The sequence below is a fragment of the Mustela erminea genome, chromosome 4, assembly GCF_009829155.1.
Source record: "Mustela erminea isolate mMusErm1 chromosome 4, mMusErm1.Pri, whole genome shotgun sequence".
In the NCBI taxonomy this organism is placed as follows: domain Eukaryota; kingdom Metazoa; phylum Chordata; class Mammalia; order Carnivora; family Mustelidae; genus Mustela; species Mustela erminea.
Genome location: NC_045617.1, coordinates 135647793 through 135672942, shown reverse-complemented (window position 1 = coordinate 135672942; position 25150 = coordinate 135647793). Strand labels below are relative to the sequence as shown.

The 25150-nt window shown below is 44.6% G+C and overlaps 1 protein-coding gene across 5 annotated transcripts in view; it reads left to right on the top strand.

Moving 5' to 3' along the window:
* Positions 1–24463, top strand: part of ADTRP (androgen dependent TFPI regulating protein) — a 67282-nt gene extending 42819 nt beyond the window's left edge. For 3 of the 5 annotated variants that reach the window (XM_032341111.1, XM_032341107.1, XM_032341109.1), the window contains exons 6-9: positions 10694–10845; positions 15742–15861; positions 18849–20626; positions 23181–24463. In XM_032341111.1, the coding sequence (XP_032197002.1) occupies positions 10694–10845; positions 15742–15797 (208 nt within the window). In that variant the 3' untranslated portion in view covers positions 15798–15861; positions 18849–20626; positions 23181–24463. The remainder of the gene's footprint in view (positions 1–10693; positions 10846–15741; positions 15862–18848; positions 20627–23180) is intronic. The other 2 variants (XM_032341108.1, XM_032341110.1) reach the window with 2 other exon arrangements.
* Positions 24464–25150: the final 687 nt, after the last annotated feature.

Here is a 25150-nt window from a genome sequence, read left to right as displayed (position 1 = left end):
TACTTTCAGAGAGTAGGTGATAGTTGGGAACCTACTGGTGCTTGATATCTGGAGCACCAGTAGGTGAAAGATTCTGAGACCAGAAAAGAGTTTTGTCATCCTTTAGCAATATCTGCTGATAGTGTAAGAATGGAAAGTGGCAGGATATGTGCCTTGTATTTGCCATATCTGGCTTAACCCAAAAGAATAAATCCCTAAAGATAGACTATCTGGAAAACTGAGGTTGGGTAAGAGTATGTATACATCAAGATATAGTTTCCTGTTGTCATGTGTGGAGCAGAAGCAGAGTGGTGTCTGACTGATTATGTATATGAATTTCCATATTTTGTTTTTTTGTGTGTGGACTTCCATCTGATTTGGTCTTCCTTGCTGAGTATAACTTTTGGAGTTAGTATATAAGGCAGCATTTTGTAGTCTGTTATTATTATTTTTTTAGTTTGTTTATTTGTTTTTGCAAGAGAGAAAGGGAGAAAGACAGAGAGAGAGAGAGAGGGAGAAAGATCACGAGTTGGGAGAGGGGCAGAGGGAGAAGCAGGCTCCCCATTGAACAGGGAGCCTGGTGCAGGGGCTTGATCCAGGACCCCGATATCATGACCTGAGCCAAAGGCAGATGTTTAACTACCTTAGCCGCCCAGGTGGCCAATCTGTTAACTTTTTCTACCGAAGGACTTGGAATTTGGTCATCGATTGTCACATCTGATTCTTGCTCTTTTATCTTCAGAGACCAATGGAGTAAAAGACCACCAAAAGCCACTGGTATTTGGGGGAGAAATTGTGGTGGCCATAAAGATGAGAAGCAGTGATCTATAGGGCTTGGTCATGCAATCTGACAATGCAGGGAATTGAGGGGTTGGAGAAAGGAGGTACAATGAGATGGGGTCCCGTATGAATGTATCCTGTGTCCTTTCAATCATTCATCAGCTCCAGGCAGTGTGCTAAGTGACTGAGGATATGGTGATGTGTAAGGCACCACGCCCCCTTTGGGGACTGTCTGAGAGAGAAGAAAGTGCCCAAACAAAGGGACAATACGCGGAGGCGGAAGTGCACGGTGCTGTGGGTACCCAGGAGGGATATTGAAAGCTAGCTGCTATAGGAATTGAGGTGTAAGCTGAGACTCAAAGAATGAGTAGGAGGAAGTCAAAAGAGATGTGAAAAAGAACTTCAGGCAAAGGAAACAGCATCTGCTAAGGAGTTGCTGAGGTTAGGGTTGACCTGGAGGACAGGGAAAAGCTGTATCATCAGTTCACATCAGTGAGTCCGGACTCTGAACCTACTTGTCTGTGGGAAAGTTTTAAGTGGAGGAGAGAAATGATGTGGCTTATGTAAGAAACATGATTGGACTCTGGATGAAGTGTGACATTTGAAGAAGAACAAGACCAGGACATGGGTTAGTGACATTTGTGCTATGAATTGACGTTAGCCAACGGATGGCAATGCCAGTAAGTCTGCAAATGGAAAGAGAGAGGCTGAGTGGTAGAGGTGAGGTAAAGGTCATCCAGCATGACATGCCCAAGGTCATAGGACTGGGGAAAATCAGTCCTGGGACTTACACTCAGGGCTCCTGTTTCCAAATGCAGTTCACTTCCCACGGTATCCACAGGGCTGGGTGTTGGTTCAGCTCCCCATTTGTGCAAAACACACTGTACAAAATGCAGGGGGAAGGGGAGGTAGGCAAACAACCTTAACTTCATTTGTATGGTCAACAACTTTCCATGATGTCATGGTTTCCAGCTCTGTGTTGGATTGGACGTTCAAGTGTTAAAGCTACAAGGGAGCAAGGGGAGGGAGGGCCAGAAACCTGTCACCAGCAGGAACATGCTGGGTGGGCCCCAGTGGGGAGCTGAAGGGGTTTGGGATTTGGACCTCTTATCCTCGATGAGGCCCTAAATCAGCATCTGGCTCACTGGGCTCCGTTTTTGCTAGAACGAAGCGACTACGCCCATCTGCTGCCCCACGGGCTGAAACTTCCTTCTCTCTGCCCATCCATCCCAACTGTGGGTGCTCCCACTCTGTGGCATGCTGTGTCTACCCTTACGCAAGGCTCTGGGGCCCATGGGCCCTCCCAGCCACAGATGGCCAGCAACAAGCTTTCACAAACTGTGTCTATCCAGGGAGATGTTTCAGGGAAGTGGCCGTGGGCCAGCTGTTAGGCATGCCAGTTTGGATGGTCAAATAGGGAAACAGCCTAGCAGGAATGAGGTAAAGAATATGGGCCGAGGCCAGACTGAGTGTGAGAAGCAAACATGAGTCAGAAAAACGGCAGTAACTCAGAGCTGGAGAAGCACTGCCCAGATGAAACCACATTACGATGACCTAAAAATAGCCACCCAGACCGTGGAGACTGCCTCGCATGTGGCACTTGATTTTTGTGATTTTTCAGATTGCAGAATTGGAGGGCTGACCTGTAAGTGGGAAAATAAAACTTTGCAGAATAGTAATAACTGCAAATCTTTTATTTCCTTTGGAAAGCATGACTCACCTATAAATACGGTAGCTTGCTCCCCGCTCCCATATCTCTCACCCCTAAACACCTCTCCTCACTCGCTCTGAGGTCTTGGTGAGGAGCAGGAAAACAGAAACCTTCCTACAGCTCGCTCTGATTCACTCTTTTATGGAACAAATATCTCCCCTAACACAGGGTTGGTCTTGCTGGGAAAACCAAGTGCTGTCAGGCCAAGCGCCCGCCTATAGGGGATTTGTGCTTATTAAGGGGGGAATGAGCATTTTAAGAACACAAGATGGGGAGGGATGACATCTAGCAAATACAAGGAACGCCAGGAATGCAGGGGAGGAAGCAGTTATGTCCCGCTGGGAGGTGTGGGAAGGGCTTCAGGAAAGGTGGGGGTTGGATCCAGGCCTGAAAAGACTGGTGGGTGTGACAAAAGTGAGAGAAAGCGAGTAACAGAGCATGGTCCCAAGGCCAGGAGAGGACCGATCCCTGTAAAGTAATGGTCAGCACCTTGCTGTCGCCCGACCTACTGGTAACATTGGCTAATAGGAAGTGGTCCTCAAACTGCCCACCCCCAGACGCTGACCGCCAGCATGTTAGAGGTTAGACACAGGGTAGACAACGTGCGGTTTCACTGTTGCTACTTGTTTCTACAGCCGGGAGGGGAAGTGAGAGCTGCTAGTAACATGGCCAGAGAATTATGTTGGCAAAAGGCTGTCTTGACAATGGTGCATTTTGAAATGGATTGGAGCAGCAAGACGTGGGAAGCAAAATAGAGTAAAATAACACACAAATAAAAGTTAGTTGGAATATTCTTACCATGAGGTTGAATCCCCATGACCTATATTTTGTCCGTAGTTATGTCATAGCTCCGGGATCAGCCCAGGTCTGGGGCTTCAGAGCCCCCTTTTCCCAGCTTCAGGTGGCCCAGGCTTCAGGACCCTCTTCTCTAAGAGTCCTAATAAGCACATGTGTGCTCACAACTGCTCATATTGTCCACCTGCGCAGATTGAAAAGTGACGACCCCTAGTTTCCTGCGCCCACACCTGGCTCTGCTTTCAGTACAGCTTGCCGCCCTCATTGGTGACCTACTCTGCTGTTGTTCACTGTGTCAGTATCATGATACTACTGGCTACTGCAACAGCCCCAGCTGGCCTGTGGGGCCCTACCACATTGCACTTGGTAGACCAGAAGTCTTTAGGTGCCACAAGTGTCTCTGCTAGTGCGTAAGGCATTGCATGCTGAGGACAGGTGTCAAGCAAATCTGCAGCTATTACCCAGCAGTGGGTGGGTGGGGGGAATATTTGTAGAGTTCCTCCTCAGTGGTCCTTCCTATGAAGCACGGGAGATCATTCCTTTCTCCTCCATTGTACTCACTTGACTAAGCTCCCACATAGAAGCCGCCCAGGGCCGTCCAGTGTAGCAATCCTCTAAATTTGTTCATCCATTTACATACACACTTACACATGTACTATATACATAGAGATATGTTACCTTCCGGAATACATTAAAAACTGACAGAGAGATGCACGGAGCTGAGTTCCCAGATCAGCTCCTATTTCCACTCATGACTTGTAATGAATTCCTGCCCAGAGCCCCTGTTACTCTCTCCTGGGTATAAATACAACCTTCGTCTGGGGCCATCTACACGCACTGTAATTGCAGAACCTTACATTTTGAGATCAGAATCCCAGCCCCCGTTTTCCACACAAGTACTCCTTAGCCCCTGGGTAAATTAATATATGAAAAAAATATAAAGATGCCACATGGACCCCCTTCTTTTTTTTTAAGATTTTATTTATTTGACAGAGATCACAAGTAGGCAGAGAAGCAGGCAGAGAAAGAGGAGGAAGCAGGCTCCCGCTGATCAGAGAGCCCAATGCGGGGCTCGATCCCAGGACTCAGGGATCATGACCCGAGCCGAAGGCAGAGGCCCTAACCCACTGAGCCACCCAGGCGCCCCACATAGACCCCCTTCTTATCAGCATTTGGAGCTTAAGTCCCCCAGGATGCAGAGTGGAGACAGGTGATAGCTGAGGAGCTGGGACAGAACATGGCCATCCGCCCTCTTCACGCCTCCTGTGCAAACCTCAGCTCCTGTTCAACCAGAATGCCTGCTGCAGAAATTAGAAACAGTACCAACCTGAAGAATGATATGTCGGCACCAGCAGGATGGAGGGCAGCCCACATTGTGGAAGGGATGGAACAGGTTTTGTGGATTAATCAGCATGCCGTGGGCAAATGAGAAAGAAAAATCAAGGACAAGTCTATGAATTTTGGGCCATTGAACTGGGAAGGTGGTGGTTGCCCTAAAGAGAAGCAGAAAAATAATTTGGGGTGCAAGTGAGACACTCCACTTAAAATCTTAAATCTGAATCCCATTCTGGTTTAATTGGCTTAGGATATGTCCTGAGAATTCAGGTTTTTAAAACCCCCATGGCAATTCTAATCTTCAGCCAAGGTTGAGAATCATTGGGTGAGAGGAACTTCTGTTTGGACATTTAGACCTGGGCCTCCCAAGAGACGGGGGTTACGGTGGAGATCCAGGAAGCAATCCCACCTGGTGGGATGAGGTTGCTGAAGAGAGAGAGAGAGAGAGAGAGGGAAGTGGGGAGAGAGTGGCAAGGGAGACAGGGATTGGAGGGGAGGGAGAGAGGAGAGAGTTGGGGGGAGGCAGAGAGAGTACAGTAGAAAGTGAATATGAGGGCATCTAAGGGGCATGAGGGGCAAGGGGACAGCAAAATAGCAAAAATGATCAGATGGTAGAAAACCAAGAGGGTCCAGGAGTCATCTTTGTAGCTTAAACTTGGTGGGTGTCTTCAAGGTGCTATTGCTCATGTGTGAGCAGGAACTGTTTGTAGGAAAGCCTGGCAGGACGGTGAGCAGAGGGGTGACAGCTCAGTCCCTACCTTAAGGAATCACCAGGTCCCAGCCGTTGTCACGGACATTTCCGTTGTAGGAGGTCTGCTAACTTGTTGAGTTATTGACAAAACAGGAATCCAGGTTTTCCTTTCCTTCTGGCCTCAGGTGCAACTGTGATCATCTCACATGCTTCTGTTGGAAGTTGGCATGAAAATACAGGGCTGGGGGGTCCTTTAATTCTATTATTCTGCTGGGCTAGGGAGAGGCAGCATGAGTATTAGCACTTTAAGAATTATATGCAGAAAGCCCACCAAACCCCTTGTTATCTACTAGTCCCTAACGCACAGACTTCCACTGTGGCTGTACTGATAAAACACAGAAATTATTACTTTTATGACAATCATTGCATGCTACAAGATTAGGAGGATAAAACTACAGAACATTAATTTTTGGCTGCCAGTCTGTGCCTGCCCAGCCTGACTCACATAGATCCACATGGCAGACAGCTCTAGAAGGACATATAAAATTGTTCTCTGAAATGAGGGACAGAATGATTGGCCTCTTCAAAGTGTTAATGAAGTGAGCAATAGATTAACTAAAATTTGGAAGGCTATGGGTCCATCTCCCAGGTTTCAGAGGCTGTGGTGTCCTTGGTGGATCAGGCAGCCGAGAGCTGTCCACAGCAGCCACATTGAAAAGTAGTTAAAGGGAACCGTATGTGCTAGCAGAACTTCCCCGAAAAGTCATTCCTGTAAAGATCTACAAACTTGCCATCTTCTTGGCCCTTGGGAAACAGATGTGCATGACAGATAAGCTCCCTGTGCCATTCCAGGCTATGGAGAAAGACAGTCCAATAAGCCACAAGGTAAGTTCACAGTAAAGGAAGTGTGTAGCATAAGAACCTCACTGAATGAGTGATACAGGAACTTTGGGAAATCCCTTCTAGAGAAATTGACTTTTAAGCTGAGACTTGAAGCGTGAGTATGGTTCTGCCAGGCACAGGCCAAGGAGAAGTGTGTCTTGGGAAGTACAAATGTCTGAGGTGTTCCAAGCAGAGACAACAGCATGAGGGAAGGCCCAGAGCAGCAGAGCTCGGCTCATTTAAGAAACAGAAAAGGATCCAGTATGGGTGGGCTGTAGATCTGGAGGCGGACAGCAGGGCAGGGCAAAGCCAGGTAAGCTGGGTAAAGGAGCTTGAGTATTTTCCGAAGGCGTTGGTGGGGATCCCTTGGAGGCAGGAGAGTGCCATGGGCAGATTTCTCTTTTGGAAAGATTGCTGGATTACTAGTAGCTTGTGGTATGGAAAGTAGATTGAAGGGTGTAAGAAAGCCCAGCAAGAAGACAATTACATCTGTCAGATGAAGGAAGCTGGAGTGGAGTGCAGCAGACAAGCATTTAGATACGGTTGCACAGGATCCTGCATGGGGCTGGGGAAGAGTTGACACTGACTAGGAAGATAGTGGTGAATTTCACTTTGGCCTCCATCTTTCTTTCCTTCCTTCTTTCCTTCCTTCCTCTCTTCCTTCTCCTTCTCCTTCTCCTCTCTCTCTCTCTCCCAACACCTTTCAACATATATTCTGGCAAGCCATAAAAAAGTAATCCCAGGGGCGCTCTGCCTTCAGCTCAGGTCATAATCCCAGACTCCTGGGATCAAGTCCTATGTGGGGTTCCCTGCTCAGCGGAGAGTCTCCTGCTCTCTCTTCCTCTACCCCCCCCCCCCTTCATGTGCATGTTCTGGCTCTCTTCCTCTCTCTCTCAAATAAATAAATCTTAAAAAAAAAAAAAAAAAAAAAAGAAGAAGAAGTGATCCCACTTCAGTACGAGCATCTCCTCCCCGGGCCTCCCGCGGGCTGCCCTTTGTCAAATATTTGCCCTGTTGCCTGATACCGTGTTTGTTTTCATTACTTTTCCGCTGACAGTTCACAAACCTCTAACTTTCTTTGCACTTTCTCTGTGAAACTACAGACTTCATGAACTTACCTCAGGAACTTTCCTTTGTGGAACCTTACGCTGAAGGAAACAGAAATGAAGTAAATAAAGAGAAACTTTCCAGACCTCTAGGGGAATGTCCTTATTCGCTGACTATCTTGTATAAATGGGCATAGAAATTAAGAGCCCTAATTTCTAGTATACAAGGTAAACAAAGTGAACTAATTAAAAGGATCCATTGGAGTGCATTCAGGTCTCCTTGGTGTCCCCAAATTCCTAGCCCCATCTCTGGGGATTTATTTTCTGTCCCTTAAACCTTTCCTGGCCTATCATAAGAAGCAGACGGACAGAAGACAATGGAATGCACATCTCAAAGGACTCCAGTGTTGGTCAAAATGAAAAGGTAGTGGAGCAGAATTTCCACCCAAAATGTGCCTCTTTGACATGAAGAGTATTTTAGGCTCATTATTATTTTTTTATTGTGTCACGTTAGTCACCATACAGTACATCATTAATTTTTGAAAATGTGTTCCATGATTCACTGTTTGCATATAACACCCAGTGCTCCATGCAATCCCCCGCTCCTTAAAACCCAAAACCGGCTCACCCATCCCCCCCAGCACCTCCCTTCTAAAACCCTCCCTTTGTTTCCCAAAGTCCATAGTCTCTCATGGTTCGTTAACTCCGATTTCTTCCCTTTATTTTTCCCTTCCCCGTGCTATTCCTTATGTTCCACAAATAAGTGGAACCATATGATAAGTGACTTTCTCTGTTTGACTTACTTCACTTAGCATAATCTCTTCTAGTCTCATTCATGTTGATGCAAAAGTTGGGTGTTCATCCTTTCTGATGGCTGAGTCCATTATTTTTAAGAAACAGAGGCTCAGGAAAACCCTTGGACCTTCTCTTATTTCCAAAAAGAATTTTGATAGGAGGTCTGCTCCAGGAACGGAGCTATTATCACCATAGATAAAAACAGTGTAATATGAACCAGGTGAGGTAGACCTAGCAAAGTCTATTGAAAGATTTTATTTCATTAATAATTAATTAATTTAGAGTGGGGGGTGTGGGGAGGGGCAGAAAGAAAAGAAGAGAGAGGAGGAATCTCAGGCAAGCTCCATGCTTAGCATGGAGCCCAATACAGGACTCGATCTCATGACCCTGTGATTATGACCTGAGCCAAAATCAAGAGTCGGATGCTTAACCAACAGAGCCACCCAGGTGTCCTGAGTATCTGTACATATGGAACAGTAAATCCCCGTTCCCTCCCTCCTTCAAGCCCTGTTAAACACCATTCTACTTTCTTTATCTATGAATTTGGTGACTCTAGGTACAATCGGACAATATATTTCTGTGTGTGTGTGACTGGCTAATTTCATGTAACATAATATCCTCAAGGTTCATTCATGTTGTAGCATGTGTCAGAATTTCTTTCTTTTTTAAGGCTTAATAATTTTTCATTGCTTATCTCTACCACATTTTATGTTTCCGTTCATGCATGAACGGACACTTGGGTGCTTCTGTGTTTTCGCTATTGAGAATAGTGTTGCTATGAACAAAGGTATACAAATAATCCCTTTGAGTTCTTGCTGTCAGTTATTTTGGGTATAGATAAGGAAGTTGAATTGCTAGATCATACGGTAATTCTATATTTAATTTTTTGAGTAACTGCCACATTGTTTTCCATGGCATTTAAACCATTTTTTGTACCTCGCAACAGTGCATAAGGGTTCCAATTTCTCCACAACCTCTCCAACACTTGATATTTTATTGATGGTGGCCATCCTAATGGGTGTGAAGTGGTATCTAGTTATAGTTTTGATTTGTATTTCCCCAATAATAAGTGATGTTGAGTATCTTTTTATGTGTTTGTTGACCATTTGTATATCTTCTTTGGAAAGATGTCTATTGGGTCTCTTGTCCATTTTTCATTGGGTTGTTTGGGTTTATTTCTTGCTGTTGTTAAGTTGGAGGAGTTCTTTGTATATTATGTACACTAATCCTCTATCAATTATGATTTGAGAATATTTTTCCCTTTCCATAGGTTTCCTTTTCAATTTATTAATTGTGTCCTTTGAGAGACAGAGATGGCCCCTTAAATTTCATGCTTCTCTTGCCTTACCCCAGGCCTGACCCTCATATTAGTCCTTGTCTCTTCCACAAGCCGTTGACAAATCTGAAGTATCTGAAACAACCAAGAGTGCACTTGGATTTCTGAAGTTAAGCTCAGAATTCTATTCTTCCCTCTGAACTCTTTTGATAACCTGAGGTATCCAAATTTGAATGCTGTTTCTGAAGCATGACCTCGCCTATCCTAATTATTACAAGAGATAAGGAGCCTCAAAGAAAGGTTGCTAGGACCCCTCCATGCCATACCTAAGAAGAGAGAAGCTTTCGAACTCTGATTAAAGGCTCACAATGGGCCAGGCGCTATTTTATTTTACATGTGTTAACTCTCTTAATCCTGATAACACCTTTACAATATGGATCCTGTTTGCACTCCTCACTTATCACATGAAGGCAGGGGACAGCAGGGCTGAATAAATTGTTGAAGGTAAGATAGCTAATAGGTTGCAGAACTCGGATTTGGATCACAGAAGGCTGGTTCCAGATTCTGTCCTCTTAACCAATTATAAACTGTAGTTGATACATCATGTTTCTCATATTTAATTTTAAAAGTTATTTCAGATTTTGGCATCTTTCAGTGCAGTTGGTTTCCAGCATACTGCATTTTTGGGGCTTTGCTTAGACATCGTGGCTCCTCTCCTAGCATTTCTTTTCCTTCTCTTGGCTACCAGACATGACTTCTATTCTCTACTCACATGAGCAAGATCTGAGCCTCCTGTAAACCCATCCCTTCCTACTGAACACTCTGTCCATGGCTATATTCAGTAGCTGAAATCAGGGCCGACAGTTAAACCCCTCCTACCTCTAAAAGGCATATTATAATAGAACAATAGTGGTCCATCTCTGTCCCTCCGACCCCAACAGGTTTGGAGGGCTAATGAAAAGCTACACCTGACTCTCAGGTACAGAAAAGCAAACCTGCTTGTCTGGCTGAGAGTCAGCGAATGATGCCGTCTCAGCAAGTTCAATGTCTCAGCAGGTCATACCTCTCAGGGAAAGGAATAATTCGTGTCCTCACATACTCTCTTTGGCTGATGATGTGTTTGATGTTCTCCCATATTCTTTCGCCAACACGGAATTCTAATGGATTAGGTAAAATAGCCAAGTCCAGCTTATGATATAGGAGGTCTCTTTGAAACAAGTCTGTTTATCCAGAAAAGACTCACTTCTGTAGGTTTGTGGAACACCTCAGCTGTTGACAAATGATCCCCATGGCTTATTTTCATCTCCCTTGGCTCCAGAACCCCATTGATCTTGAGGATAAAATGGCTCTACCACCAACCCGCCCCTGCCTTCCTAATTATTGTGACTTGTCATTTTCTGCAGGGTCCTGTGGATCTACTCTGAGACGGGTACGTGGGTGTATCCTGTGTTAGCCAAACTCAGCCCGGTGGGTCTAACAGCCTTCTTCTCTCTCAGCTACGTCTTTAGTGCTGGCATCTATCTACTTGGAGAGAAGCTCAACTACTGGAAATGGGGTCAGTTTATTTCTCTTTTACCTACAGAGGCATGCCTTCCTTACACGCTCTCCACCCCTCCTGGAAACAGAAGGAGAAACTAGTCCAAAAGCAGAAGGCAGTAATGCTTAATGCCTTTGTCCAAAGGATTCAGACAGGTCCTACCAAAGTAGGCAGAGGGAAAGCCTGGGGGAACTTTGGATTTTCTCAGAGGACCCCATCAAATTATTTCTCCTCCTCCCCCAAACAATACCTCATTTAACTTCAAGGCTAAAAATAATTTTGTTTAGAGAGCTCAGGACCCAGAGAGCAAGGTGTCACCACCCGAAGCATGGAAAAAAAAAAAAAATGAACTTAGGGTCTTCCTCCCGTAAGTGAGGGACTGGGGGATACAAATGGTTACATGTCAAGGTTTCCGTTTTTGAAGGATAAGGGTCCAGAAACCCTCTTTATTCTTCTAACCTCAGCAGTGTCTTCCCAGATGATTTCCCATCCTTCTGCATTTAGGTTGCCTCTCAACCCTTAGTAAAACATTTACCAGATAAAATCACATCCTATACTTGAGATGGGAATTCTCATTTACACAGGGTCTTGGGCAAAGTGAATATGTCAGTAAGCTAAGCTTTCTAATTATAGGCAGCTGGAACCATGTTGCTTCCTAAAAACAACAAACAAACTAAACCAAAAACCCTTAACTCAGCTGATTTGAAAATGGAAGACTTTATCCTTCTCCTTGCTCACCCCCAGAATATTATTTTGTTGGAAAAGTAACCGTCAGAGTCAGGTTGCAAAATAATCATGATTTTCCCATCCCCAAGGGGAAGTACAGGAAGCATACCCTGATTCTGTATATAAGGAAGCAAGAGTCACATACAGTCCCCCACATCACACGCCCACATGCCATTCTGTTCTATCAAAATAGAAATGGCACAAGTGGCATCTTCCACCCAATCTATAAACTGGTGTGGAAACATAAGCCCGTGTAAGCAAAAACAACAATACCAACAATAAACCCAACAATAAAAAAACCCACGATGGTTTCATAAGATTGTATATTTCTTTCTTTCCTTTTTTCTAAAGATTTTATTTATTTAATTGACAGAAAGAGAGAGAGATCACAAGTAGAGATCACAAGGAGGCAGAGAGGCAGGCGGGGGCGGGGAGCAGACTCCCCGCTGAGCAGAGAGCCCGATGCGGTGCTCGATCCCAGGATCCTGAGATCATGACCTGAGCCAAAGGCAGAGGCTTTAACCCACTGAGCCTCTCAGGCGCCCCAAGAGTGTATATTTCTGAAAGGAAAATGAGACCTCAGAGAAATAAGCATGCCATTTGGCTTTTTCACATGTTTTCTACTCTTGGAGAATGTAACTGGTTGGGGAAATCTCAAAGACACTATCCTTGAAAGCAAACACTTAAAACACGGAATACTAAAATTTACTCCCAAAATCAGGATTCCAACTCACAGGAATCCAGAGAGGAGGAAAAAAAAAATGTGTTGACATTTCAGATGTGTTGACATCTAATTCTAACTAGTTTGGCTCCTTGAAGTTCTTGGTAAGGATTTTTGATGCCTTCCCCATATCTATATGAAAATTAAGAAAAAAAAAAGAAGAAGAAAGAAAGGAAGAAACTAATCCATTTGAAATTTGCAGAGAAAAACTTGATTACTCAGAGCTTATGGACCAATAACCTTTTTAAACAATTGTCTGAATTATGATTATCTTCTAAGTTGTTGCTCCCCAGTGACTTTAAGACATCTGCTAAATTAAAAAAATTTTCACCAAATTTAATATTTTCAACACAAAGCTTTTTTAAATAAGCTTCATCGGTTAAGAGCTTCATCCAATTTTTTGCTACAGTTAGGTACCAATGAGCAAATAGGCTAGCATCTCCATGTGGACCCACACACGCATGCACATGTGGAGATTGGGGTGAGTAACAGTCACACACATAGGTGGCCATATGTCCCTGTCCTCTGTCTAGATTTTTAACTCCTTAAAGAATAGACTGGCCAAGGGGCACCTGATTGTCTCAGTGGGTTAAAGCCTCTGCCTTCAGCTCAGGTCATGATCCCAGGATCCAGGGATCAAGCCCCACATCGGGTTCTCTGCTTGGCAGGGAGCCTGCCTCCCCCCACCCCCCTGCCCCGCCTGCCTCTCTGCCTACTTGTGATCTCTATTTGTCAAATAAATAAATAAAATCTTAAAAAAAAAATAGACTGGACCAAAAGTCCTATATAGCATCAGAATAGGATCATAAATGTGTTAAGTTCTAAATGGATCGTAATTACAAATGGTCTAGTAAGAATTAAAAGAGAAATTAGATCACTTAACATCCCAGGTGCAGTGAACACTTTAAATTGCCTAAAACTAAACAGAGCTATCTATGTGAGCACATTTTTCTGTGTCTTATTCTGCTTAAAACACTTTAAGCCTTCCCCAGTTTACAGATGAAAGTCCAAACTCTTGGAATGACACATGGGGGGCTCTGTGAACCAGTCCCGCGGCTTTTGCTCTCCATTGTCTAAATGCGTGCATCAGCAGAACGACCAAATTACTTGTTTTCTTTACACATTGATGTTGTCCCTCCCCTCTGTGGGTTTTAGTGTCTCACAACGCCCAGTCTTTGCCTGTCTCACACCCACTTAATCATATCAACTCACCTCTTCCAGGAAGCCTTCTATGGTCTGCATGGAGTTGGGTTTTTACACAAAACCCTGAGTTCTTAAGGGTTATGAGTGTGTCTTATCCATCTTTGACTCTCCAAAGACTCTCCTTTGGCGTATCCAATGGATCAATCAATGCAGACAAAGGATGTCTAAGGACTCTTCTCTCTAGGCATTAAATGGGACTTGGTGCACAGGATTTCTGGGGACAGCAGTCAAGGAGAGACGGTAATGGTTGGAGATGCAAGTATTGGGCAGAGAATTTAAGGAGCACAGATGATGGTGCTGTGGTATACTGGTTGGAGAGCTGTTGAATAATAGATGCACGTTAGGGCAGACAGTGCAAAGTAGGGATAAGGACACTGGAATTGAAATTTTAAAAACCGGGGTATGTCTCTCACCTGGCCACAAACCAACCATGTAAGCTGTGCCAAAACACTTCAACTTCTGTGATGGGATAACCTCTAAGTCAGGTGACCACCCCTGCTAGTTTGCCTAGGACAGCCCCGGTGAATGCCTGCTACGGGAGTGTCCATGTGATTTAGCATTGTCGAGGTGTGGACGATCAATAGTGTGCTGCTTCTGTCTCTGAGCCTCTCCAAATCTGTTATGGATCTGTGGAGACATGTAAGTAGCTGCATCTTCTGTCCAAATCCAGGACTAACCCTACTTTGTCACCTCTTTACACACATGAGCTTTCTTGGATGACAGCACAATTCTAAGGAGAGCTTTGGTGATGCCATGGGAGGCAGTGGTTGGGAGAAAAGTTCTGTGCCACACTGCCTGGGCTCCTACCTTGGTCCTGCTATTGGTAGACCCATGACCCTGAGCAAGGCACTTAATATCTTTGTCTTCCAGCTTTCCTTGTGCATCATGGAGACAGCACTAGCACCCTCCTCCTGACATTGTGGAGAAGCATAAAGGACTTGAGAAATGTCAAGTGACCAAAACAGGGCCTGGCACGTGGGATTCATTGCTGTTAAGCTCATTCTCCCTCCTCAAAAATCAGTAACCTTTCCTATGTGGGTATCCCATCCTGTCCTTCAATTGTATGCATCTGAATTGTATGCATCTATATACAGCTGAAGGCGATGGAAAGCAACAATTACATAGCTGAAATATCAGTCAAGGACCATATAATATGGAAGTATCTCTCTAGCAATGGTCCTTAACCTTTATTCCACATTATGAAGGCACCGGGGGAGTCTTAAAAATACTAATTCTCTGGTCCACCCCAGACCAATTAAATCCCTATCTATGGAGATGGGAACTTGACATTGATATTTTTTTAAAGCTGTCCAGTTATTTTAATTTATAGTTAGGGTCAAGAGCCATGATCTCAGAGTAGGGCTTCCCAAACTTATGTGCTTCCAAATCTTGTTAAAATGAGGCTCTTGTTAAAATATAAATTCTCATTCAGGAGATCTAAGGTACAATGTGGGATTCCCTCCTTCTAATGTGTACATCCGAAGATTCCAATGCTGCTGGTCCGTAGCAGTGACGGCCACACTCGCTGAATGTCTACCTACTTTCTACCTCCTCATGTGTCATGTCAGAGAAGAGAGAGAAGGGCAGTAGTAAGAGGTGATGCCAGTAGTCAAATGTGAACTTGGATAGTGGGTGTTATCCTTCAGGAGTACGCGGGTGCATGGATCTGGCTCTGTGTACCAGGGAGACAAAGCTGTCAGGCCCTCAGGAAAGTCCTGCTGGTCCTCAAGAAGAAGCTGGGGCTCAAAAAGCTCTAGAGAGTTTCCAGAGAGCCATCATTCCTGACTTGTCACCATGTCCCCCCTTCCCTCTGCTAGCTTTTATGTGTCATAGGACAGAGGGCTGGACAAGCACAGGGTCACATACAGAGACCAGACACCCACCCGGAAAGATTCAATTTCTATTTTGGGGGCATAGTTAGATGGAATGTAGATTTCAAACAATAGTAGGAATCAGGCAAGGGGAAGCAGGCTCCGCAGATCATTATAAGCTTGGTCCACCATATCTGAGCACCTAGGGAAGCCTCAGACATATTCTTTACACCCGGAAAAAAGGGCTGCCAAGGGATTCCAGGATAGGCCTCCTTGTCTGTCTGCCACTGGAGTACCTAATTTTCTTTCTTCCTTTCTTTCTTCCTTCCCTCCCTCCCTCTCTTTCTTTCTTTCTTTCTTTCTTTCTTTCTTTCTTTCTTTCTTTCTTTCTTTCTTTCTTTCTTCTCTCTTTCTCTCTTTCTCTTTTTCTCTTTCTCTCTTTTCCTTGATAAGACGCAAGACTGCTGACATCAAGACAGGAGTTCCTCAGAAAGAAAAACACAACCTAAAGAATCTATCAGGCACAAAAAGGAACTAAGTGCTCCCAGATGGACATGGCAGGGCCTCTTCTAGGTAGGTGTGGCTGGAGAGGCAATCAGCTTATCTCTGGCCCTTGACCCCTCTGCTAACATTCCTGAGGGCAATGTGCCAGGAGTCAGACTATCCTTTGTCAGGACCTGAGACCATAAATCCTTTCCCCCCTAAGGAGAGTTCAAAAGCTGAAAATTCAAATCTAACCAAGTGACTTTGTGGCTATGGCTTGGAAAGAAGGACATTAAAACCTTCCTTTAATACTATTTTCCGTAGACCAGATTTTTTAAAGAGATATTTTATTGCTGAAAGCTACTTAGAAGCCATCTTTAGTTTTAGCCATGAAGAAATTTAAGTTTTTTTTCTGCCTTGCACATTGCCTCTGATCATTTCATAACAAAAGACTCTTATCAAGAGATAGTTCCATGTGTATTTTGAAAGCATGGTACCACAGGAGCAGCATTTGGTTAATAACAGAAATATATCTCCTTTTTGCCTTTCTTGTCCTAATTTCATCTCCCTCAGCTCGGAATCCATGTTGGATTATTGCTTCTCCTTCTTTCACTGCCTCTTTTCCCACAAGGATTTCTCCAGCCAGAACCTCAGCTCCATCTCCTTCATGCTATGTCTGCACTGAAACTTTTACTCATTCATGTTCAAACCTCATTCTTATAACACCTCCTATCTCCCCAACCATCTGCCTTCTCACCCTTTTCCAAGCCAACCCACGGAAACTAGGCAAATGTTCTCCAAATTTTCAGTTCAAAGTCTAGCAGCACTAGCTTTTGTGATTGTAGAAACAGAGGTGTAAATCTGAGTGAATATAATGTTTTTACTTACTCTGTTTTCTGACTATTGGAATAATAAGGAATATAATTATATATGGTATCCATAGTGATGTTGATTGATTTTTTTTTTTTTTTTTTTTTTTTTTGCTATGACAGCAAAAAACTTTTGGATCTTGCACAAGACAAACATTAAATGTTTGGCCTAGGATATCTCTATTCCTTGGTACTATCTAACAGAGGATAAAGAAAGGACTAAAATGAATCAGGGTTGGGCTTAGCTTCCTAACTGCCAACTAGGAGGCGTTCCACTGGAAAAATTACCCTTCCATGAAGGAAAGAAGGATAAAGAACAACATTATTTCCCAATCAGAATATGAAATCCATGTTGTGGACTTTGTTTGAGTAAGATAATACAACCTATTACTAAGTCAACAGCTCCCTAATCTCCAGCCATGTATTGGAATCAGAGTCAGAGATAAATTCTGAAGACTCAGAGAAGCCTAGAGACTGCTCTTCTCCAAGAGAATTCAAGAATAAGGACCCACCTTCCACCTGCTACGAACAAAAGAAAAATATGATTTCTGTGATGTTCACACACGTAAATCACTGCAGAAGAGATGACTGTTGGAAGTCTGTCCCGAGACACATTTTGGGACGATGCCTTCTCTTGTGTATTTGTGGGCCTATGTCAATGTCTTAGTGCTCTGTCTAGGTGCCTGGTGTTGGATGTGGGAGACTCTGATCCCAGGAAGGAGCCACCTGCTTTCCTCCCTAAAAGAACTTCTGGCCATCACTTCTCCTGGGCTTGTTCTCTCTAAGCCTTCAGTATCTGTTTTATTTCATCCATAGAGAAGGACTCTCCAATCCTGGGCACCTGGGGTTGGAGGAGTGTGGTTATGATTACAGTTAAACTCGAATGGCTGGGGTTGGTAAGAGGGTTTTAGAAGCCTTCAGAGGGACCGCAGGGGCAACTAAGTTGAGAAGTTTATGTTGCCCAAGCTCTTGAAAATGAAGGAATTAATGTGTCATTCAGCTGACGAAGGATTTATTACAGGCAAAGAGTGTATGCTTCAGAAAAGAGAAGGTTCTGGGTTTGTACTTGGAGACTTAACATACAGAAGACCTGATGGGGCAGGAGACAGTCTACATCAAAAAATGAGTGAGAACATAAAGGAAAAGGACATAAAGCTGCGTAGCTTAGGAAGGCTTCCCTAGAGTGACTGAGGATATCTGGATTGATGAGCAGAAGAAGAAGAGAGAGCACTGTACTTAGAAATGTTGAGAGGCATTAATATAGGATGGCCCCAGGAGCTGTGTGATTAGGAGTTGGCTGTCCTAGAAAATCAGTGTGATGAGGGAGACTTCAAGTCATCAGTCACTATCACCTCTGAGAGGGCAATTCTAGCAAAATAAAATTAGTAGAAGACATTTAAGGGCACAACTGATGGACTGGGGAAGGACTTGAAGGGTAAAGCATGGAAGTAGAAGCATGAGGTTTCTATGGCACTGAGTCAGGACTAACAGGGCTGTGGAATGTGCAAGGAGAGGCTGATTTGAGAAAAGTTTTCAAAGTAGGATTGATAACATTTACAACAGGTGGGAAGGATAATGCATTAACGGAGTATTAGAAACTTCAGAGCGTATGCAAAGATTTATGATCAATAAATAGAGAGGTATCAACTTGTTGAATGGAAGTCATTCTAGAAATGCAGGGTTATAATTTTAGCAGAAGAAAGCCTTTCCAGTGAGCTCACTAATATCCAATCAATATGCCAGTACTTCTCCATTCAGGCTGTTCAGTTGATTTCGGGAGAGGTCATGGAATGAACCCTAATTAGGTGAATCTCCACTTTTCTATTCCTTCTCTAATTTGAGGTCTCTTCATCTCCATTTGCACAATCTTAGAGTTTGTCGATGGATTGTGTGCAGCCTATAAACACTTGGCCCAAGAACAACTTCAATCAGTGGCTCACATTTGATCTACAGAACCCTGTGAAGGCAAATGACACTATTGGTCAACAGGTTACCTATGAGTCAAGCACCAGTGGGGACAAGAGAGCTGTTTCTTGTCCTTTCTGTAGAGGTGGAAGGTTTTCAGAACTCCACAAAGTACATCTTCTTACCTAAGTGGCTAAGTGTCCTTGACTTTCCACTGTCCCAGGTCAGGGTGAGTATCTACCCATGCAAGAATACCCATTAGGGAAACCCTGAAGTCTGATGTCTCTGTTCTTCATCGTACAGGTGACATGATGAAGCCAAGGAAGAAGAGGAAGTGATCCCAGGCGGTTTTCCAAGAACAAAGGAGGAAGAAAACATGAGAGTTTCATTTCTATTCTTTCTTTTCTTTGCTTTTTTTTCTTTTCTTTTCTTTTCTTTTCTTTTCTTTTCAGGTTGAGGGAGGTGGTGGAGCAACATAGGAAGGTAGAAAGGACAGTGAATGACATTTAAATTTAATAAGAGTGTTTATGAAGGTAGCTTAATGTGGGGACTCTGGGGTTTTTTTGTTTTGTTTTGTTTTGTTTTGCAAGTTTACTGGACATGCCAAAAACAACAACTTCTGTCTCAGAATCCGTTACCTTGATCTAGCCTCTGTGGTGAAAATCTGCCAAAGTCCAAGGAAATTCACGTAAACTCAACATTAGAGAATGTTTAGAGAGAGAAAGGGATTTGGCATCACCAAAACTCTTCACCTTACAGAGGAGGGTGTTGAGGACCTAGCTGGGAAGTAATCTGCACGAGGGCCAAGGAGCTAGTATCACGACTAAGGTGACGGCATTTGTCCCCCTGATCTTCTAACTCCCAGTCCTATGCCATTTTTAATGAGTCCAACTTTTCTAAAATCAAGTGTTTTCATCAACTAGCTATTTTCATGGACTGCTCATCTATTTTGTTTTCCTCAGTCGAGACAGAGATGTAGGGAGATGGATGCTACCGAAGTCATCTGTCCACCTGACCAGAGAGCAAATAAATTGGGCAATGAGAAAGTAAGTTATAAAAATTATGGAGAAATCTGCCCCTCTTGTGAGCAAATATGGGGTTTTGCGACATCATCATCGAAATCTCTTCCATTCGAATATTGCTTCCTTTGTCAAATGCACAACACTCTTGGGGAGTAAGTGATGGGAAGTGACATGGCTATGAGGATCCCTGAGAATGCTTTGATACATTTGATACAGTTAGCTTATGCTTTAACAAAGCTGATGGCTAGGGGATTAACACATTCACGAACTCTGCTCTGATCTTCCCAGGAAATTTTCCTGGGTGTTTATTCACAGGCACATTTTATAAAGAACGTGGATGATAAGGGTCTACTGGTGGGTAAGCATGGAGTCCAGTGGTGCGTCACCAGGGTCGTGTGGGCTGGGTGTGGGCAGCAGAGTAAATTGTATTTGGGTTTCCCAACCTAACACCATGCAGGAGAAATTTGGCAAAAATGGTAAAATTTGGTAAAACCTATTCCTAGAACCACATCAGAACTTGATGGCTCTATGACTGGCCACTGTGCCATATCTATTCCAAGACCAGAAAACCTCGGAAATACCAAAAACAGTCTTGAGTAAGAGAAGAGGGCAGACTGCCACAACTGGGCAGGCAGCGCCAGGATGCCTAGGACAGGCACCAACAAACCTGCTATCTTCCTAATCCTTTATCTACTAATATATAAACATGAGCCGCAAGTCTTTTTGGATTGAACTGGGAACACTATTCCTGTGGCTGCTTGAGTGCTCAGAACACCTGGTCTAAGCAGGAGCCCAGAAGCAGTTGTCACAGTGGAAATTCCCCAAACACGAAGCCCACAGGGGATCACCCAAATTTTCCACACCCCAAAGGTGACGGGGGCTGCATACTTCTTAGAGTAAGCTCCTCGTGGGGATGAACCTGCAGAATTCTATTTGTGGCTTCACTGTCCCTGGAACCAAATTAAACCTTGATTTTTGTATGATTGACCATCCCTCAGGATCCATTCCAATGCCAGAAATACCTGAGAACCACCTCCCACTGAGCAAATACACCAGTAGGTAAGTGGTTCTCCTGTCCTGCTGGAACTTAAGAAAGGAGAAGCAACAAAACACGTGCAGCAAACATGAAACACAACAAACGGTCATTAAGAGGTCTAGGATTTGCTGCCTACAGAAGGTCAGGTCCATAGGGGTTAGAAGACAATGCCAACCACACAGGGAGAGAATCAGCAATAATTTTTGTGTAGGGCCATGCCCTCACCCCCATGGTTCATTTCATGCTCACCAGAATCATTTAAGCAGAAGCTGTATCATGTCCTCCTTTTCCAAATGAAGAAACCAAGTTTCTGATATTGGTGGGCTGGTAAATGTTTAAAAACCAACACTCTGGGAAAAAGAAAATTGGAGCATTTGCCCATTCTGCGGTGTGAACACTCCACCACAACTTCTTTCAAGCTAGCCATGGGCCACTGAATGCAGAGCTGGGAAGAGAGATGCATAAGCCCTTGGTCCTCTCAAGGAGCACAGGAGCTGACTCTGGTATGCCACTGGCTTCCGAGGAGGGCAACGGCCGGTCCAAGGTCACACGCGTGGTCGATTCCTGAGCCCACCTATCACTTGATTATAGAGCAGAGCCATAACCGGCCATCTGAAAGCTTCCACTTAACAAAGCAAAAATGCGTGTCTCTCTGCAAGGCTGGACAAAAGGTGGTGGTCGGGGGACCCCAACTTGGTGGAGACTCTCAACCACAGAGGCAGAGAGAGGAACGCCTCCAGTGCCTCATGGACTGGTCTCCGTGGGTTCTAGAGCTGCTTCATCACATGAAGCACCAATTTTCGGCGTGGGGTGAAGATTAAACTCTGTTTGCCTAAACAATCCATTAGCCCCATCCTCTCCTCAAATGGGTCATACATTTCTCAAGCTATTTTCAGCTCCTCGGCACCTACTCGCTCGCAATACTTGTCATAACAGGAAGTTAGTTGCATATACTGTAATCCCCAAACACATGGCGTGTGCACGTGGGCAGGGGAGGGGGCCGAGGGAGGAGTGGGGAGGCCGGGCTTCCCAGAAGGCTGCCTGGCTGAGCCCTGAACCCATCCCAAGTCTGGGCCTCTCCCTTCCGGGCCCAAGTGTCAGAAACCAGAATCCATCCCCAGACGCTGTTTCCCTCTCTCATGCAGTTGGTGGCTCTTTTTCTTTTCTTTTCTTTTCCTTTTTTTTTTTTTTTTTTTTAATAAAGCACTTGAGTAGGCAGCAAAGCCAGTCAGAACTGTTTATTTATAGCTGTGGATTTTCAATGCTGTATGAATTAGAAATCATTGCTGAATGAGGCCCGCGCCCACTCACACACGCAGGGCTGCTATCCACGGTCCTTTCACACAGTTTGACTGTACACAGTCTAAAATGGGAGAAAATGACATGCTCCGAGTCAAATGACGAAGTCACAGCTAAACTGCAAAGCAGAAAACCAGCAATTATTTTTCCTCCGCACAATATGGGGAGTACGACAGGTGCAATTATCCAATATTATTTAACAGCACCGGTTTGTGGTGTAGGGAGAAAATAAAGGTTTCCGTGTCTCAGAGAGAAAAAAAAGAGAAAGAGAGAAAGAACCTGCCTCCCAGCTCCTGTTTCTGTGGATTAAGCTGTGTTATGTAAATTGAAACTGGCCGGAATTCCAAAAAGGGAAGGGAGAAGCACCTGGCTTCCTCACCCTCCTTCCCCAGAAGTTCGCATGCAGCCTTGTGTGTGTCAGGGGCTTCTGAGAAAAAGCCCCTCATCTTGGGGACCCTGACCATCTTCCTCTGGAGCAGTGGCTCCAGATAGGACTGGGGGCCAGGCCAGGTTTGCACTTAGACGAGGGAAACCTTCTCCCATGCTGGCCCTCCCGGCCTCCCTCTGCTGAACAGGGATGTGGTCTAAGAGCAGGTGAGCCACAAGGAATAATTTTCACCCCCTTGAGTACTCCTGTTTTGGCCTTCGGGATTATTTTATTCCTATTTCCAGGCCTTGCCTTAAACTGGTCTCCCTCCCTGAAAAGACCTCTGTTTGTCCAGCGACTGTTGTGTAAACAAGTTGTTCTTCATGGCTTCAGACTTGACTTGTCGCCACTTCACGGTGTTCTACAAGGCTGGCTCTAGCTCTCCGAGCCGCAAGGCTCATTCCCTTCTCTGTACCCCGACCCCGGAGCAGGCCACACCCATCCCACCCAGCCCTGCATCTCTGTCCCTCCTCCAGCCTCTTCGTTTCTGTTCCCATAGCAGTTGGGACACTGGAAAGAACGTGAGTTTGAGAACCACGGCTGATCTGAATTCAAATCCTGACTCCGCCTCTCACTACGTGTATAGACGCTGGGGAAAGAGTTTACTATTTAGAGGCTTGATTCTTTCAAGTCGCATGATAATACCTACCATGAGTAAGTAAGATTATTTCAAGGGGTGGTGGCATCCAAGATTCGCCGTCCCACCTGCTGGACTGCAAGCTCGTTGAGGCCAAGGACCACGCATTGAGTTGTCTGTAACCCTAACAAGGCCTACCTTTGCTCCGTGAGAGTACTAGCACTATATACAGAGAACTGACTTAGGGGTAACTTACAGCTTCTTCATTCTATAGGCTTCCTCACCAATAATCCTTCCCGTCCCAGAAGCTGAGGTGGTCAACATGAGAGCTACTGTTTCACTGAAGATACTCTCTCCACGTTAAATCCTAGAATCCTGTTACCAGTGGTGATCAACTTATAGTTCCACGGGACTCAGCAGCGGAAAACCCACTGACAGAATGGAACATAGAGCAAGTAAATTTTGAAAAAAAGGAAAAGCAGACGAGGAATGGCCTGGAGAATAAACACTGCATGTGAGTGGAGCTCCAGACGGATTGACTAGACAGCCCAGACGACCCTAAAGACTGCCTACAGGGTACAGATCCAAATCAGGGAGACTGATCCCCAAAAGAGAATTGGGAGCAGGAGAGCATTGAAGGCAAATTCTGTTGACATCAGAATTTATTTTCTTTCAGGTGCCTGCTTGGCCCTTTCTTACAGATGATAGCTCTTATCATTAGGTTTTGGTCTAGTCTGACTCTTCTTTGTCTTGAGACTTCTTTAACAATTTCCATGGTATGGCAGGGACCACGGAAAGGGTCTCTGCTCTTACTGCCACTCCAGATATCTTACTAATGTACAAAAAAAAAATCCCTCACCATGGATAAAGTATTCCACTGAACATGGAGAGACCCATCTAACTCATAAATGAGAGAGGTAACTGTTGACTTATACTCATTCGTATTCAATGATCAATGAAGGATATTTGATGACTTGAAAGCAAGTAATATGGGAAGAAGTATGCTTAGCAGAGTGAAAATGAGGATATTGGAAAGAAAGAGGTTCAGAAAGGGTCAGCTGCAGACCCCAAGAACAAACCTTACCTAGTTCACAAGTTTTTATCACATGAATGGCCAAGAGATGACTGGCTATGGGTCCTGGCTCTCCGTCCCACTCTGAGGGAGATGATTTATGGTCAGTGTACACCCAAGAGATCGGGACAGTGATCTTGGCCACTGGTGGGTCAACAAAATCCTGCATGCCTTTGGAGGAGTGGAAAGAAGAGGCATGGAGAACGACTGGAGACACGTCATTCTTCATATTTCCAGTCTTGGTTATCTGGCTGGCACTACAGGAATTTCAATTTACTCTGGAACTGGAGAGAGGACTTAGTGTTGGATTGTCACCATTCTTAAAAAGAGAGGAGGCAGGCAAAGAAAAATTTGGATTACGTTGGCTCTTGAAGGGCTTCACCTGGATTTACTTTCCCCAAAGATCCCTGTCTTGTTTTTGGTGTTTTTATTGTTTGTTTGTTTGTTTTGTTTGTTTTTTGTTCTTTGTTTTTTTAGTATTTTATTTATTTGACACAGAGAGAGAGAATGCAACCACGGGGAACAGCAGAGGGAGAGGGAGAAGCAGATCCCCTGTTGAGTAGGGAGCCTGAGATCAGGACCTGAGCCAAAATCAGTAAGTCAATGGACTGAGACATCCCGTTACCCTGCCAAGTTTCCTTCTTACCCACACATCTCGTCAACCAGTCCCAGAGCTGCTGAAGTGTTGAGGAAGGATGGACACTTACTCAAGGTACACTGGGCTACTTTGAGAGCAAGCAACAGAACCTGTCACCGTTGTATCCCCCACACAGGACCCAATGTGTCATATACAGTAGACTTTAAATGCATATTTGACACTCAGATTTGGGTAACATGTTCAGTGCCTCCTGGTGGCATGGGAATTTAAACCTAGATCTACCCAACACACATGCCCCACTGGTTTCCATTCCACCAAAGTCTTACTGACTGATACCTCAGAAATACATTTTACATCATGACTATAGAAACACACACTTTTTAAAAAAATATTTATTTATTTGACAGAGATCACAAGTAGGCAGAGAGGCAGGCAGCGAAAGGGGGAAGCAGGCTCCCTGCTAAGCAGAGAGCCCGACGTGGGGCTCAATCCCAGGACTCTGAGATCATGACCTGAGCCGAAGGCCAAGGCTTAACCACTGAGCCACCCAGGCACCCCCAGACACACACTTTCA